The 18,554-nt window shown below is 28.2% G+C and overlaps 4 protein-coding genes across 7 annotated transcripts in view; 2 read left to right on the top strand and 2 right to left on the bottom strand.

The window, feature by feature from the left end:
- LOC124955661 overlaps positions 1-5,379 on the top strand; it is a 14,606-nt gene extending 9,227 nt beyond the window's left edge. For all 3 annotated transcript variants that reach the window (XM_047510424.1, XM_047510423.1, XM_047510425.1), the window contains 7 exons: positions 1-49; positions 131-351; positions 431-571; positions 672-833; positions 934-1,119; positions 1,431-1,496; positions 2,227-5,379. The exon at positions 1-49 is cut by the window's left edge and continues 15 nt beyond it. In XM_047510424.1, coding sequence (XP_047366380.1) covers positions 1-49; positions 131-351; positions 431-571; positions 672-833; positions 934-1,119; positions 1,431-1,496; positions 2,227-3,738 — 2,337 coding nt within the window. In that variant the 3' untranslated portion in view covers positions 3,739-5,379. The remainder of the gene's footprint in view (positions 50-130; positions 352-430; positions 572-671; positions 834-933; positions 1,120-1,430; positions 1,497-2,226) is intronic.
- A 1,595-nt stretch (positions 5,380-6,974) lies between these two features.
- LOC124955672 (probable small nuclear ribonucleoprotein G) lies at positions 6,975-10,209 on the top strand. Its single transcript, XM_047510446.1, has 4 exons — positions 6,975-9,603; positions 9,738-9,760; positions 9,872-9,996; positions 10,073-10,209. Exons 1-4 carry the CDS (start codon positions 9,572-9,574, stop codon positions 10,121-10,123), a joined length of 231 nt encoding a protein of 76 aa, XP_047366402.1. The 5' UTR covers positions 6,975-9,571; the 3' UTR covers positions 10,124-10,209.
- On the bottom strand, positions 10,210-13,026 carry LOC124955663 (piggyBac transposable element-derived protein 4-like). The gene is made up of 2 exons (XM_047510430.1): positions 12,817-13,026; positions 10,210-12,079 (listed from the first exon to the last, which is right to left on the bottom strand). Exons 1-2 carry the CDS (start codon positions 12,970-12,972, stop codon positions 10,409-10,411), a joined length of 1,827 nt encoding a protein of 608 aa, XP_047366386.1. The 5' UTR covers positions 12,973-13,026; the 3' UTR covers positions 10,210-10,408.
- A 1,310-nt stretch (positions 13,027-14,336) lies between these two features.
- On the bottom strand, positions 14,337-18,432 carry LOC124955665 (tubulin alpha chain-like). Of its 2 annotated transcripts, XM_047510432.1 has the most exons (7): positions 18,231-18,432; positions 17,919-18,163; positions 17,607-17,834; positions 17,277-17,535; positions 17,051-17,203; positions 16,704-16,983; positions 14,337-16,219 (listed from the first exon to the last, which is right to left on the bottom strand). In XM_047510432.1, the coding sequence occupies exons 1-6, from the start codon at positions 18,402-18,404 to the stop codon at positions 16,726-16,728; spliced, it is 1,317 nt and encodes a 438-aa protein (XP_047366388.1). In that variant the 5' UTR covers positions 18,405-18,432; the 3' UTR covers positions 14,337-16,219; positions 16,704-16,725. The 2 variants fall into 2 exon arrangements, with proteins under 2 accessions (XP_047366388.1, XP_047366387.1); XM_047510431.1 differs by lacking the exon at positions 14,337-16,219 and having other exon boundaries at positions 16,635-16,983.
- Positions 18,433-18,554: the final 122 nt, after the last annotated feature.

The raw sequence follows: 18,554 nt of genomic DNA, 5'->3' as shown, positions 1-18,554 counted from the left end.
TATTTTATTCATGAGTCTTTAAAAGATGTTTTATTATGGGATTTCAAAGGTAGATATTCTATATCAATTGTCACTTTAAAAAATAATTTAATTACAATGATACATTTTCATTTTTGTTTGTTAATTTTAGAATGCTCTTTTGCACCAGTATGTGGCAAAGAAATTCATTCTGGCAATATAGAGGCAGTTACAACCAAAGAAAAAGCAAAGTTCCCTCAAGACTTTTTTCCCGAATGTAAGTGGTCCAGAAAAGGATATTTGCGAACACGATGGAGTATTAGTGGAACAGTTTTTGATCTCATAAATATACACTTGTTCCATGATGCAAGTAATTTTATTGCAATGGAAACTGTAAGTTAGACAATTTAATTATGTGAGAATGAAAATCCTTTCACATTATTTTTTACTTCACAATTCTTTGTAATTGCAGTTTCCATCCGTTTATAGTAAAACGCGCAGAAGAGCGCTGGAACATACGTTAGATAGATTTCACAGTGACAAATATCCAAAAGCACCATACTTTTTATTCGGTGATTTTAATTTTAGAACTGATACTGCTGGTGTAATTAAGGTATAGTCAATTAATAATTTATTAATAAATAATAATTATCTATACTTCACATTAATGAATATAAATTTTCAATAATCATTTTTATTATTGCTATTAACAGAAACTTACTGAAGATACTCAAGAAAGAAAACTATCGAATAAAGGGAATATTTCTAAATTACAATTTCACAACAAGGAAGATAATCTTGTATTATCATTGGGGAAAAAAGAATTTTCATATTATGAACATCAAAATGTTTTTGTTAATAATAGTGGACAATGGGTAAGTCATGCATTATTTTTTATTTGTTTTATCTATTGTTACTTATCAAAATGCATTAATAATTAGGAACTCCATAATGAAATAACCGATGTTTATGCAGCTACGAGAATATGACAAGGAATTGGAAGACTTTGAAGGAAGATTGTTTGAATTTCCGATTAATTTTATTCCAAGTTATCCTTTTCAAGAAGATGTAAATGAAGCCACAAGTTACATGCAAACAAGAGTGCCAGCTTGGTGTGACAGAGTATTACTGAGTCCCACAGCAAAGATGCTAGTCCAAAATGTATGGAATATAAACCTTTACTTGATTGAAATGTAACTTACTTTAATTCTTTGCGATCGAAGGTTATTCTTGGCAAGGCATTTTTACTGTTTATATTCTTATATATAATGTATATAAAATATAAACAAAAAATGAATTTCACACTCTTAATCCATAGGAATAGATTTTCTGGGCAATAATTAATTACATACACCACCTACACGTTATCCATGTTAACGAGTATTACGACCGTAAAAAAGTTAATAAAAAATATATTGAGTAATTTTATACATTATATGATATATATTTCTCTTTTTTTTCTTTTTTTGCAGATATCCTCTTCTAATGCAGTAGAGTATGGTATAATAGGAAGAACAACTTGCATGGGTGATCATAAGGTAAGATAAATTATATTATATATATAAATTTCATAACAACAAATCTTATTTGGTATATTTATTATACTCGGTACATATATATTTACACACTTCCTAAATCTTATTCTGATGATCCACTGTTTTAATTATTATGGTGCAGCCTGTTTTTCTGGAGTTTCGAATGAATCTCTAAGCATTAAGGTACTATATGAATTGTCTGTCTATTTTTCTCTTTGGCTTCCCATGTACTTTTTATTTTTGTTAGATCTTTGTTGCTTTGATCGATTATATATTTATTGGGACCTTTTGAATGTAGTACCATAACTCAAATCTTACATTCTTCATGAATTTTGACTTGCTAGCTTTACTATTGTTATCAAAAAAAGAAATGATCTATAATAATCAGCATATTGGGTTTTCCATATTTATTTTGAGAATAATTTATTTAAACAAAAAAAAAAAAAAGAAATTACTTTTACATATTCTTAATATTATAAGTTTTTGATAACGATGGTAGATAGATGTGAGTCATGCATTTTAATTAATTTTTCTCTATGATTGTACCTTATATAAAATATAAGAAAAAGGCCGACGAGTATTATCCACAGATCACAGGACACAGCATCACGACATCGAATCATGTTGATATTAGTTAACCTTTACGTAGAACTCCAATATATTAACAATATCTCTTGAATTTTTTTGAAAGTATACTATGATATATAAGGTTTGTGTCTTTTCATTTTTACAGCCAGTTTACTTGAGGGTTAATCTCGCACCAGAAGCAGGTATGATTAATTGCTGCAGCTTGCCATGTGCACCAGAGTTTTGCTTTCGAGTTCCTGACAATTACTTGGATTTGTTACCAATGTTGCCTAATAGCACTAGTTACATTAGTGCACGAACGCTCTCTGCTGATCGTTCATCCAACCTTTTGCACGCAGCACCTATTAAGCATGATCCCTATACTCCAGATAGTATGGACAGTCCAAGTCCAAATGCTATTTTAGTGTCAGGTGAAGTTCCTGATATAGATATCGATCATATAATTGATGCTAGTGACAGTGTTTTAACGCTTCAATCAGCTCACTCGTCGAATATAACAAGACGTATTGATAGAGCTGTATCTCCAGCTTTATTGAAATCAAAATTAGAATTAATCGCACGTGATAAAAAACGTGAAGCAGATATGGAACGACAATCTATTATGAAAAAGAGTTCCAGTCAATGTCGTTTACACTCATGGCCTGAAACTCAGGAACAGTATTCAGACATAGAGAAAAGGAGATGCAATAGCGACATTTTATGGCAAAGATCGCATATATTAACTGAAGCTTGGATTGAAGGAAAAGGCCAACAGGGATATCATAATTTTGATGACTCTATGAATTTATCAACTTCTAATTTAAATCCTCCTGGTGGTGAATTGATTATACCACGTATAGCAATAATAAATGCAAGTAACATTGAATCCAATGAAAGTTCAGTTTACTTGCATGATAATAAATGCAATAATTATTTAGAAAATAAATCAAATATATACTCAAGTAGTCAAACTAATCTAACATATGAAGAGCCATTAAATGCAGAAAAAAGAACTCAGGAAACTGGATTGCATCTATTGTTAGCTGCAAACGAGGAATCATTGAAACAAGATGTACAGAAATATTTAAATGAAAAGTCAATAGAAGATATAACATCAGTAGGTAGCAAAATAAACGAATTAATGGAAGAAACTTCTGATGAAAATATACACAACGTACAAGATATACGATCAAATGTAGACGGTGAAAATCATTATAGTGAAATACATAGAAGCTGTGAAGCGGATAATATGTTAACTGATAGTAATGTGAATTTATGTGTTTCAAGAGAAAATTTGGAAAGTGAGGAAATTCATTCCAAAGAATTTTATATCAAAATTGATAGTACAAGTATAGAGGAGTGCAGGAAACAAGATAGAGTAGTTAATACACAGTCACAAATTTCGGGTCAAGACAAGTGTGATAGTGACATAAAAACAGCATCTTCGAGTGTATGTAGGACAATAGGTAACGATGTAGAGATATTGAGGTGTGAGAGTAAGCAAGAGATGGCTTCCAAAAATACTACTAGAAGTAATTCAATAAAAAGTCAAGATATTAGCGATAATACAGGGAATGTTAGATTGAAATTAAAAGCATACAAAGTAACGCAAAAATATAAAAATAATATTGTACAAAAGCAGAGTAGATGTCAAAGATGTTGTTGCGTTGTTTCATAAGAGTCATTATTCATTATTATTTTCTTAAAAAGTCCTACTTTTTCTATTCCATGTTTTTCATTATAACTATTATCACTTCCATAGAGTATTTATTTAACATAAATCGTTCTATTTCATTTTTATATTTCCAGTTCAAATTATGACTGATTATGACTGGTATATAAATCAAAGATACATTATTTAAATATTTCTTATAAAGAAATAGTATTACTTTTTCTTATGTGCCTTAAGAAGTTATAATGTAGTAAGTAGGAAGAAAGAAAAACTAGAAAAATGTAGAATGATAATAGAAGAGAATAATTTTAATATATTTTATGTGAAAATAAGAATAATAACACTCGAACATTATATCTCATTTAAAATTAGATTTTGTCCGATTTACTTCCTGCTTATATTTGTAAAAATATAAATATTTTCTTTAGTTGCATGTAATGTGACGATTTTAGTAGATGCATCCGAAGCTTTATCATACTGCCTTGATAATTATTTTCTAACAAATGCTATTGAAATACAAATTTATTTTGCACTCTAAGATTCGCAATGAATATCTTTATATTTAAACTATATGAATTTAATTATAATACTTGCCTTATTCATAATGCATGTTTGAAATAAACCAGACATAGTTTTAGAACGTTATTATTTCTAGAAAATTATGTTTGAAATCTAAGATATCAGTATTTTTTATGCAAAATGACGACTATTTTATTTTTAAATAGTTTCTGATTTGATAGTCAACAAAAAATAATGTCAATTGTACTATTACATAATGTCTTCTTAGGTTTAATTTCAATTTCCTATTGAAATCCTGCTTTTTTTAACGCTTCAGAATGTAAAACTTCTTAAAATAAGCATGTCTCGATCTTTCTTGCATGTAAAGTGATATCTAGGAGACTTATTTATATCTATAAAGCAATTATTATATCAAGATGTGTATGTATACATGTATATACTACATCTGATATGTGAACTTAATAGCCAAAGCTCTAGATTTGTTATAATTCTAAAATATATATTAATTTATCTAATAAATATTGTGAAAATATGACAGTATAATATTATTATTTTATAGTGTTTTATTTATATTTTTTTAAATTATCTATGTCTAAATAATCTATGCATTATTCAATTACAATGTTTAATATGACGTTATTTCAATACGTATAAGCATTTTTGTATCGCATTTCTTCATAATAATAAATTGCTAATGTATGATGTAGAATAAGTAGCCAAAATTAAAATTGATGAATTTTAAATGTGTATACGAATAGTATAAATAATTCTTTAGAAAGATCTTCAAAATAATTGGATTAATAATTGATATGCAATAATTTTTCTTATAAAAATAACTTGTTTTCTAAACTGTTCTATAAATTATCACAATTTTTAAGTACTTGCAATAAGTGTACTTTTACTGTTATTAATCTGAAAAATATTGTAATTATATAATAAGTTAGATGCTTGAAAAAAGAATTTAACTAGAAAGTTTTATTTTAAATTCATATATAAAAACATAATAATATTTGAAATAAATTTCTTTTCTACAATACTCGCCGAGAATCATTTACAAAAATTGTAAATGCAACAGTGGAGGTTAATCGAATTTCAGTTCTTGTAAATATAAATTTCTTTTTATATATATTAACGGATTATGTTTATTTATAACCTCTTAATGCAATTTTATGAATGAAATTGATCGTTGAAAGCTGAAAGTCAAATTTCAAAATTAAATTTCGAAATCGTGTGCTTGCAAGTTTAATATTTTCTTATATTTAAATTGCAGAAATATACTATAATAATCCTAATAGAAAAAAAAATATATATATATATTTATATATATATATATTTCCATATATATGCATATTTGTCATGATTTCGACGAGTTATATTGTGTATCACTAATTTCGCTGAATAATTTATTTTCGCCTAATTCTAATTTCATATACATATGTATATGTAAGCCACGTGTTACGAGTGTTGCACGTCGCACTGCACTCTTTCTATGTGTTTTGTTATTGATTTGAACTATGTGGTACTACAGATCAAATTACTCATAAAATCATTTTAAAGTCTAAATTAATACTTGGAAAAAAATAATTAATTGTATATAGAATAATAAATATGAAGATGAAAAATGTTTTGATCTGTATTACTGCGTTAAATAAAATTTGAAAAGATTAGTCAAATTATCGTTCCTGGTCATATAGACAGAGCGATGGCGTTCCATGAAACAGACAAAAGCGTGAATACTGAATTGAAGAATGTCAAGATATTAAACAATAATAATGAGAAAAGTATAACGACATTAACAAGATATGTACACGTAAAGCATGCAGATTCAACGGTGAAGATTTTTAAGGAAACAACGGTATGATGACGTCAATCATGATCACATCTTAAAAGATTTTAGCAAGGAAGACTCGTCCAAACTAATTGGCATATTAAGGTTTACATAGGGTTCTTTAATCTGATAGCTATTGCAAAAAGTGCAAATAGTATGTAGTAGTGGATTGCTTGAATGAATCCACGTGATCGGAAATCATATGATCGGAAACACGTAATTGTAAATCACGTGATCCAAAGTTGTATACGATGATTGAAAAAAACAAAAGAGAGGGAAAGAATGAATGAAAGAGAGAAAGAGAGCTACTTTCGTAATAGATAATAGGCTTCCATTAATCCAATAAGCTAAAAGTTTTTTGACAAAAATAAGTAAGTACATATATAAAAGGAAGATCATATTAAACGACGACAAGTTGTTGTCTTTGTGTGTGATAAATCTACACGAAAGGTGCTTTGATATATCCTTAAATTAAAACCATATTGATGTTCCTACACAAGGTTATATCTAGAAAATCAATATTACTTAAGATTATATAGGAAGGATTTTCGTGTCGCATGAGATTTATCGTTGGACTCGATGTAGTCGCCTTCTTCGAACGAATTTCGATCAAATACCGTAATCGTATTGACAACAACAAAATTGATAAACCATTTTGATTTCAAAGTTTTCAAAAGATGAAACAGTATTTGAACTAAATTCGTTTTTAAATTAATAATTGTTGCCAACTACATAAATGAAATATTTCTTAATCGACTTTTCTCAAACGATTTTGCCAATTTGCCTTCTTGTCCTTGATGACATCGTCCATTCACGTAGGAACGATTATGAGCATTGTTTTTAATATATATATATATATATATATATATATATATATATATATATATATATATATGTATGTATTACGTACGTGTACGTTGTTAACAAAATAAACGTAAAATATATTGATCAAGTTGCTCTGAAACTTTCCTACGTTACAACTGCCCTAAGTATATCATTTTTATCTTCTTAAACATTGTTTGAGAAATGCCGATAAAAAAAAAATATGATATTTATGGGCCAACGAAGAATTGATTAAATACTTTGAAAAGTTCAATTAATCAGAAAGCTTAGTAAATAGATGATTAAATGACCCACCGAAAATAATGCGCTCACGCAGGTACATTCCACTATTATAGTTTAATCGATAAAGTGGTTTGAAGAAAGTGAAAATCGAATATTTGTAAATAGGAAAAGAAAGAAATAGATAGATATATGGATATCGTAACGTTAACATTCGTACGATCTATTAAAAAATTCATCACATGATTTTGCAAGAAAAATCACTTTCTTATGTCGTTAATACGAAATGACCGAGATTATGTGTATTATGGCATATCGATCGTAGAAAAACGTGTCTGCCAGTTATATCGAGTATTATATAAATGTTCATGCTATATTCTTGTTATTATATAGATTACTATAACATATTTCTAAAATAGGATGAACAAAAAAAAACCACAGTTGATGTCCGATGCTATACGCTTATAATGTTATTTATTATACAAGCTGTGTATAGAGACGTTAGGAATGATACATTTCATATATTTTGCGTTAGCAGCATACGCGGTAGCATGTAAAAAATGATATTTTTGTGCTAATTAATCGTTTCATTTTCACTATGTATATGTGTGCGCGTGTGTGTGTGTGTGTGTGCATGTGTGTGTATTTGCTCGAAGAATGACGTCAAAGTTAAAATCATTTTTGAATGTACCTGCTGCGACTGTTCGTCGCTTACTGCTTCTTATATTTGAGAAACATATATTTATCAAATGTTTTCATCTTCTATGTAATCCGTCTAAAGTACTTACTTAAAATGCAACCCTCTAATCAAATCGAGTATGTATTTCTTTTTCGAAACGCGTTGATAAATGTAATTTATAAATATAAGTTGATAATTAATTAATTAATTAATTTTTTTTTTTTTAATTTGAATTTTTGAATTAGCCTTTATTACATTTATATGTTCGAGACTGCCCCAAACTAAAATTATTCGTTAGGTTTTACTATGAGCTTTCCAACGCGAACCTTTTACACGATCATATTTTAAAAATAATGATCCTTTACAAAAAAAGAAAAAAAAAATATGAAAAAAAAAAAAATATGAAAAAAAAAATATGAAAAAAAGGGATATAAAAAAAAGATCATTCCTCCCGGATATGCCAATAGAATTGTGTATATCGTGTATCGTGTTAATTGTTTATAGACGAGTAAGTAATTTAATGCTGGAGTGAATCCACTGGTCGTCCAATCCGTATAATAAGATTTTTCTAAAAAGAAGTTTGGATCCCGCTAAAAAAATATTTTACGTAATAATGAATTTCTTTGAAAGAAACTTTTCCGAAAAAACTGTGATTTTTATGCTTACGTTGTACAAAATCGATTCCGATCAATTCTTTACTAAAAATATCGTCTCTGTACAGTCGATTCGCCAATTTCAAAATGTATCTTTTCGAAATATCTATTTAGATCTATACTTCTTGCGTTAACGAATCGATGTGTTGTACTTTTATAAATATTTAATATGGACGTACTTATATTTTGTACTTGCAGTACCTTGTGAGATTATTATATTTAATAACGCGATTATAAATGATTACAAACAAGTATATATAGAAATGGATAAAATTATGATATAATCTATAAAAAATTGTTTTTCGTCATAATTGTTGAATTCTAATCATTGTTAATTTTGTATATCTTTTTTATTAAAAATAACATAAAGTTAAAATCATGTTCGTGAAATGTAATTAATTTATATAAAAACACATAGAGATTAATTGCAAGTCTTGCAATTAAAAAAGTGACAATTTTAAATGACAACAAATATATTAGATAGCTGAGCATACGATATATCTGATTATTATAATCGATCGATATTTTTTCATAGAGATCAACGATTAAAGCGAAAAACAATTGAATTAATATGTACAAATAGCTCCGATTAATATTTAATTATTTATTGTTATTTGGTCCATAAATTCTTTTATTATACGTATCTTGGAAATATAATAAAAATGAACAATATAGAAAAAATATTATTCATAACGTGTTATGCATTATATTAAAAAATTTCAAGATAATTAATATGATTTATAAAATGTAATTATGTTGTTAGTCGGAAACTGTATGTATATCATGTCAGTGTTATAATATGCGTTATACAAAGGATGTTGTAGACTGCAGAAACCTGTTACCAATTGGCTTATAGCCAAGTACAAACTTGTAATTATTTGTTTTATGTATTAAAATGAATAAAGTTACCGTTCTATAACAAATATTAATAGATATATAAATATTAAAATTATTCAGTTTTATTATTATTATTTTTAAAGATATTTAGTTTTTGTATAGTGGCAGTCCTGGTTGCATCAGGGTTATATACACTTGGATAAAATTGGTTAAGGTATATTATTTTTGTAAGCGTAAAATTTCAAATTTAAATAATTAAAAATGAGTAAAGCACATCCTCCAGAACTTAAAAAGTTAGTATATTTATATTTATATATCCTAAATAATATTTCAAATTGTATTTAAGTTCGATTATATGAAAGTACGAATTTTAGGTTATCTATTTGATTTATATAAAATTATTATCATTTTGTTTTATTATTTGTAGATATATGGACAAACGTCTTTCACGTGAGTATAAACAAATAACATAATACTGATTATAATTTGTATTCGTTTAGGGCAAAAGTTTTCTTGTAAATTTTTTGCGATGTTGATAAAGCATATTATTTTTGTTTATAGTAAAATTAAATGGTGGAAGGCATGTGATTGGTATTTTACGTGGTTTTGACCCTTTTATGAATATGGTAATCGATGAGAGCGTTGAAGAATGTAAAGGTGGTACAAAAAATAATATTGGTATGGTGGTAAGTAATATGTCAACATTAAAATTAATTTTTTCCTTATTTCATGTTCAATAATATCAATATTTCCTAATTACAGGTGATTCGAGGAAATAGTGTTATTATGTTAGAGGCATTAGATAGAATATGAGTTATATATATAAATGTACATTTAGATGATACAAAATTCCAAATAAGTTTAACTATGATTTATTAAATATATATCTGTCCAACATATACAAATAAGTTTTTTATTGCACAAATCATTTTTATATGTTTATATACATCTTCATCTTAAATTAAACTTTAGTATTCATTTTCATCCATCTATTAATGGACAAGAATTTGCTTAGCTATGTTTTATTAAAATAAAATAAAAGAAAAGGAAGAAAACAAATATTTATATAAATAAAGAACAATGTATCTCAATAGAAAGTTATATTTTATAATCTTGCAAAGTGTGATATCTTTTAAAACATTCTCCCACGTGAAGAGCGGGATGATCGGTACAAGTTTCGCAATAGTAATTCGTTTCTCGTCTTCCTCCTTTTATTTTCCTATTCGAGCAAACTTTACAATCTTTATGTTTATGCAAAGGATTCAACTGAATAACATGTAACTCATTATTTAGTCGTTGGTTATTATTTAACAATACATGTGGAATATTTGTTGAAATAGAATAAAAATCTTTCGTTAATTCTCTTACAAGAACTTTAACAAATTTTAAATACGTCATAGGATTGCTCTCTCTTTCTCTATAATTATAAAGAATATACGAATTTATTACAGACATTTCTAAACCCCAGAAAAATAATCTACGCCACCATTTTAAAGTTTTTTTCATAAAACAATAAACCGAAGCACAATCATTAACCAAATTAACGCCATTCATATTTTTGTTATAATCCTGTATAATGTGTGGTATTTTATTTTTGGTTTCTATTTCTACAGTGTGCCAAGTACTTATCATACTAACGATTTTTTTATCTCTCAATTGAAACAATAATACATTTTCATTTCTATAAGCTACAATATCACCTTTTTTCAACTTTCTTTCTTTAAGACAATTTGGAGCATATTTTCCATTCGTCATTATTATACCAGTAAAATGACAAGATTGGGATAATAATTCTTTCGCAAGTATTACACTAGAATAAAATCTACCGGTATATATGTGATAACCGCTTGCTTCTGAAATTGAATTTTGAAGATTTTTATATAAATATAAAACTGCTCTATTGGTAACAGGAAGTTCAGGATATGGTAAATTTTCAGTAGTTATACTTCCATAATATGGAAGAAAAGAATACAAATAACCACTTTCTGAATCCGTTAAAACATACAGACGAATACCCCATTTTGTTGGTTTTTGAGGATTATAAACAGTAGAACCTAATCTTCCTTTGTATTTCACCACAGATTCAACTATGGAAATACATTTATTAGGAATAAAATGTTCTCGGAATTTCAAATCGAGATATTCAAGATATTTGCTCACTTTTTGTAATCTAGTTTCTAATATTGCATTTGGTTCGTGTACTTCGTTTAAATGTAACATCCAAAATATTTGCATAAATCGACCTTTATCGATGATTTTAGAAAAAAATGGTACTTGAAATTCTTCCTCTTTGGACCAATAATCCTGTATATTAGATAAACGAACAATTCCCATATTCAATATAAGCCCTAAAAAAGCTTTCATTTCGGATACAGTTAAATCCTTCCAGGTATTCCATATTGACCTTTCGGACAATACTCTCTTTGCTATTTTCGAACGGGCATAGTTGTTCGTTTTTACAACAATATTTTCAATTAATTCATTGGTGAAATATAATTGAAAATAGTCTAACGGATCTATACAATTATCACAGTTTTGTGGGCCAATTCTTTCTTGTCCGATCGAAAATGGAATCGTCGTATTTTCCTCATCTTTCGAAGTTAATTCGACCCAAACATCAGAGAGTCCATCGTAGTATATTTTACTACATTCCTCTTCACCATCACTCGAATCAGAAATAAATCTTCTACACTTTCTTTGCGTTCTACTAGCAATGTTTTCATCCTCTGTGTCACTCGAATATATATCGTTAATTGTTCTTTTATTACACTGAGAAGTAAAGAAATTATAAGTATCCATGTATTCGTCATCACTATTGTCAGTGTCACACATTATTTAAATGATTTTTTTTTATCGAAGTTAAGAATAGTCTGCAGAAGCAATACGTTTAATACAGCTATAGAATAACGAGGACTGACATAAAATACGACGCTAACATAAAATACGACGTGAGTAAAAGGAAAACTATGTCGAGTACCACTTGACATAAAGTTGCTATAGCGACCATTCTTGTCGAGTCACACTCGACATAGGGTTACCATAGTAACCGATCTTGTCGAGTCACACTCGACTTCGAGCATTAAAGCCTTAAAAGACTGTTATCTCTGTTTTTATAATGATTTACGTCATTAATGAGAACAGACATAATTCCAGATTGATTTTGATGAAGAACGTCTTATTTTAAAGACGTAGGTTTAATCTACGATATATTTTTCAAAAAGCTTTATTTTCTTTAAAAAAAAATGCTTTTGAAAATAATTTATGCATGAATAAAAAGGAATCCTAGAATAAACCTTCATCTTTAAAGTGATATTTTGTAAATCGTAATTGGTCAAAAATTACGTCTGTTTTCATTGTTGGGGTAAATGCTGTTTTTGACATTTTTTTCGAAGAAAAAATTTTGTACTGTGATGGCCCTCGAAATTTGCGGCAAAAGAGAAAAACTCATATCTCTATTGATTTTCATATTGTTGAATATGGTATGTATGCCATGAAGTAGTGATTACCTGCTTGCGTGTGTACGTAAATATCTGATGCTCAGATTTTTTGATCTTTGGTAAATTATTCTTTCCTATCAGAAAATTCAAATTATAAACGAAGCAAAAATTTTCCTGCAGATCGACCATTGCATTAGTATTACACGATGCACGAAGATGTGGCATGAAGAGGTGGCACGCGAAATTGAGCCACCTCTTAGCAAATTATGTTATCCTATTAGAAAATTCAAATTATGGACAAATCGAAAATATTTGTTCCTCTATCGTCATCTAGCATTGGTAACTGAACTAAATAATTAATAAACAAACTTTTTAATATTCCTAGCGCTATCTAGCGTGGGCACCAGTATTAAATAATTATTTTAAGAAACCTTTTATACCCTGGGGCCATCTAGTGTTGGAGCTTGAATTATATTCTCCCGCTTTTTATATAACGACCTCCATTATTGTTATGTGCTCCCATTACAAAACGCGCATTTTTGCGACAATATCACGACATAATATATATATATATATGTCTATAATATATATATATATATATATATATTATAGACATCCTAAAGTATAAATATATATATTGAATATGTAGAAAAATAAATTATATTCGATAATTATAAAGAAGTATTTGTTTTATGATATAAATTGTCATTACACACATATAAATATATACAATTTATACATAAAATTTTGAAGTGTCGATGATAATATGTAATATCATTTCATATGGACTTAAATTTCTACATCTTCAAACTTGCTTTTTTATAAAAAACTTTCTGTCAAATTGTTATATAAAATGACAAATATACTGTGTGTCCTTTAACACGTTGCCGCACACTTTTAATTTGACGATCATGCTCAGAAACACATTTTTTTTTCAATTGTTTATAACTGCCATATGAAATTGAGCGTCAGTCTTCATGTACAAGACAGATATAGCCGTCATTTGCCTACATATCGTCAACAATCGGACGGCTATAGCCGTCATTTGTGGCAACGTGTTAAAGCAAACCAATGCATATTAACATTAATAAGTATTCAATACCTGCCGTAACAATATATGCAAGTAACATATAAAAAGATGTAAAATTTTTGACGAAGTATGTCGTATATTTAATGGGCAACATCAAAGAATATGGACAGACAATGAGGACATTTTTTAACTGTTACATAATTGAAATAATACAGGAGACTTGCGACATAAAAATATTTAGAACAAGATTTAGAGTTTATAAAATTTTGAAATATCTTTAGTAAAGAGTAATTCCATTTCATACTCAATTAAAATCTTTTGATTTGAAAACTGGCTTTATCTCAGATGCTTAGACATTATCATAGGAAAACTTTCACATAGGGTAAACAGAAAATAATAATAATAGGTGAAATTCCACGGAAAATAATTATAAAATATTTTAATGATTTTTTATTATGATATGGTTATATAGAATATCTGACAAATGAATGAATACAGAAAATAAAATAGACAATATATAAAACATTTCATTGCTAAAAATATTCTATATCGTATCTAAAATGATATAAAATAATCGAAGAGTGTATAATAATTAATTAATATTTCATTACTAACTAGTTTTTTATTCATTAATCTAATAATACTAATGATACTAATTCACATGATACTAATTCAAATTTGGCGCTGAGACTTTCTCCATATAGTGTGACAGTCAATAGATCTCATTTAGAGATCGACCTCTACTATCGTTCTGTGTTCCTATTAAGAATCTGAAATTTTTGCGGCAATATAATATCTAATTTTAGCCGTATGCATGGATGTTGGGTACTTATGTGTGTACATAATTACATACAGATATACAGAATACATTGATATATACGTTAAACCTTGATAAATATTTTCTTTATTATTAAGACTTCTTTATTAACTTTTATGAGCTTATATAATTCCTGAAAATCCGTAGAACATTTCTAGCATCTAAATATTTATGATTTATTATTGGAAATTAAATAAATTATACCTTAATCAGTAATATGTATCTAGGTTAATATGTCCCGGAGATTATTTATGAAATAGTTAATTATTAGGCACGTTTATAAACTTTTATGATATCATATTATTCCAACGAGTTTATAGAACATTAGGAACATTTAAATGTGACAAATTTTATTATTATTCTTACTTTATCAATTCAGATAACGTCTCTCTGTACTGATTCAAATTTAGCGCTGAGATTTATTCCATCTAACATCACAGCCAATAACATTTAAGTTAGCGATCGACCTCCACTATCGTTCTGCATTCCCATTAGAAATTTAAGATATTTGGCGAGAAATTGATGGCTAATTTTAAGTACTATATATATACACAGAATACATTCATGTATACGGCAAATTTTAATAATTTATTTCTTAATTATTAATAATTCCTTATTAACTATTATAGGCTTATATTATTTCTAATAGTTCATAGAACATTTTAAGCGTCTAAATATTTATAATTTATTCCTGGAAATTGTGTAAATTTAATCAGTGTTAATTTATATTAATATATCACAGTAATTATTTATAAAATAATTAATCAAGCAACATTTCACGAACTTCTACATCATATCAATCAAGAGATAATAATTAAACAATAGTATATTCCGATACATCACATAGATTATAAGACGTGTCATATATACAATAATTTTTTTTCAGCCTTTGTCGATTGAATGTCAACAAGAAAGAACATTACATTAGATTGATCGTGCGAGTTACCATATTATTTTCCTTTCGTATTCCGAGAAAAACATTTTGTTTTCGTATAGCAGACATTTAATCATCTTAGTGATCCGACGATTTTATAATTATTTAAATAATCTACAATGTACTCGTAGTACGATGAGGTAATATTTAAAAAAAAAGTATATTCCGTTAATTATCACATAGCTCTTAAGAACAAAGATTAGATTTAGCGTGCGAGTTACTACGTTAGAAGTCAGAATTTTCGGTGAGTATCATGTCATTCCGGTACCGCGGATTTTAAAAATCTTTTTAGATTTTTGAGAAATGTCATTTTCCTTGCAAAAATCTATTACATGTTTAAAAATAAACATAAATCATCAATTTTCATACAAATAAAAGATTGTTTCGAATTGACAAAAAGGCGGTAAAGAAATAGACACCCCTAACATTTTAAATGTCTTTGATGTCATCTAACGTAAGGATCGGTACTAAATTATTATATCGATTTTGTTTTAATAATGTAATGTTTATTAATACTGTAATATAATATTTAATAAAAATGTGATCTTATTACAAATCAAGCATTTTTGCGACAATATGGCGGTCGATTATAGGATAGGCATATTCACACACACACACCCCGTATACTATTATTAGACATTTGTTATTAATTTTTACGATCTTATATTATTTTTGAGAGTTTATAGAATATCTGGAAGATGCAAAATGTCTATAATTAATAATTAAAAGAGTGAAATAAATCATAGTTTTAATAAATATATATATATATATATATTAATACATTATATATATATATATATATATATTAATACATTATATATATATATATATATATATATATATATATATTAATACATTATATATATATATATATGTATTAATATTAACACGTCATGATTATTAATTATAAAATAATTTATAATTAGGTCCATTTTAGGAACTTTTATGATATCATAGATCTAGAAAGTCTACAGAATGTTCAATATACTAAAATGTTTAAAATTTGTTCATGGAGGTTTCATAAGTAATTATTATAAATCGTTAAAACTTATCAATATTAATGAGATTCTAAGAAGAATAATTAGAAAATTTACAATTATAAAGAATTGTTAATGAATTTCAAAATTTTATTTCAATGTACAATTTGTAGAAAATCTTTTGAAAATCTAAATTACCAAATTTCAAGCATTCAATACGTCATAATTCGACTTCTTTGTAATCATCGACGAGGGTAGCTGTATCGTTTATAGCCTCTTGGAAGACTTTCTCTTCCATACCTTCACCGACATAGTGATGAACAAAAGCCCTTTTCTGATACATCAAGTCAAATTTCCGAGCAATTCTAATCCAAGCATGTCGAATTGCTGTGTTGTTACATAACATTGCTACAGTTCTATTCGATTGAGCCAAATCACCGCCAGGAACCGTTGTGGATGGTTGATAATTGATTCCTACCTAAAATAATAGAGATGATTAGTTTAAATTCTATCTAAATTGAATCAAGGATCATTCTTGGCTTTACCTTGAATCCTACTGGACTCCAACTAACGAATCGTATAAACTTTTTACCCTTCAAACTAGCGATGGTCCTATTAACGTCACTCGGACTTACGTCACCGCGATAAAGTAGACAGCAACTCATATAAGTACCCGTACGGGGATCGCACTTTACCATCTAAGATCGAGCGATAGAGATGAGTAAGATAATTTCGTTCTATCTCGTCCAAATCTAATTTAGTTATGTTTACTTGATTAGCAGGCTCGAAGCAATCGTATGTAATTCGTTGAACTGACATCACCGTGTTCATTGCTCTTTCAGGTGTAGTTATAGGAGCATACGTTACCAAGGGGAAATGAATTCTTGGATAAGGTACTAAATTCGTCTGCAACTCCTCCAAGCTGACATTGACCGAACCTTCAAATCTCATCGACGCTGTGATGCTCGATATTACCTGAGCTTGCAATCGGTTGAGATTCGTATAAGTCGGATTTTCCACATTCAGATTCCTACGAATGTAATAAATGAATAAAAAAGATATCTCAGGTATCGAGACAATTGCTATATAGAAAATTCGAACCTCGCACAAATATCGTACAAAGCTTCGTTGTCAACGACGAAACAACAATCCTCGTGATCTAGAGTCCCATGAGTCGTCAATATAGAATTATAAGGTTCGACGATAGCTGTGGATATGTTTGGTGCTGGATAAATTGCGAAATCCAATTTTAACTTTTTCCCATAGTCTATGTTAAGATTTTCCAGCAACAAAGTCGTTAAGCCGCTACCAGTGCCACCGCCAAAGGATCTAGAAAATAAATAATTTGTCATCTTTGGTTTCGTTAATAATAGGAAATTAACAGAAATATAGTAAGTAAAATTCGGATTTTACCTGAAGACAATGAAGCCAGTTAATCGAGAACAAGCTTCGCAGATGATTCGAATACGATCTAGAACGAGATCTTTTATCTCTTCACCGATCGAGTAATATCCTCTTGCAAAATTATTCGCTGCATCTTCCTTGCCAGTTATCAATGATGATGGATTAAAGAGATTTCTATAAACTCCAGTTCTAATCTCGTCGACCACACTTGGTTCTAAATCCACTATCACAGTACGGGGTGTGAATTTTCCTGTCTAAAGATAATTTTCATAGATCATATTCTAACTTTATTCCTTAAACTAAACTAAATGGATTTCTCACCACAGTCGGACCAAAGAACGTATAATAATATTCATCGATGGGTCTGTATCCACGTTGAAAAAAACCATCAGGTCTGAGACCATGTTCAAGACAAAATAATTCCCAACAAGCGTTTGCTACTTGAGTTCCAGCTTGACCGATGAAAATAGTGACCACTTCGCCGGTCGTATTCATTCTTTTAATTTACTTTTCATTTCTCTCAAGTTTCTTTTGATAGTTTGTAAAATTAAATTTTGCAATAACATTAGAAAGAAAGAGAAATAGAGAGGAAGAGAGAAAGAAAAGGAGAGAGTGAGTGAGAGAGAGAGAGAGAGAGAGAAATGA

This window comes from Vespa velutina, chromosome 19, assembly GCF_912470025.1.
Source record: "Vespa velutina chromosome 19, iVesVel2.1, whole genome shotgun sequence".
In the NCBI taxonomy this organism is placed as follows: domain Eukaryota; kingdom Metazoa; phylum Arthropoda; class Insecta; order Hymenoptera; family Vespidae; genus Vespa; species Vespa velutina.
Note: the sequence above shows the minus strand (reverse complement) of the source record. Positions and strands in the feature narration are given on the sequence as shown.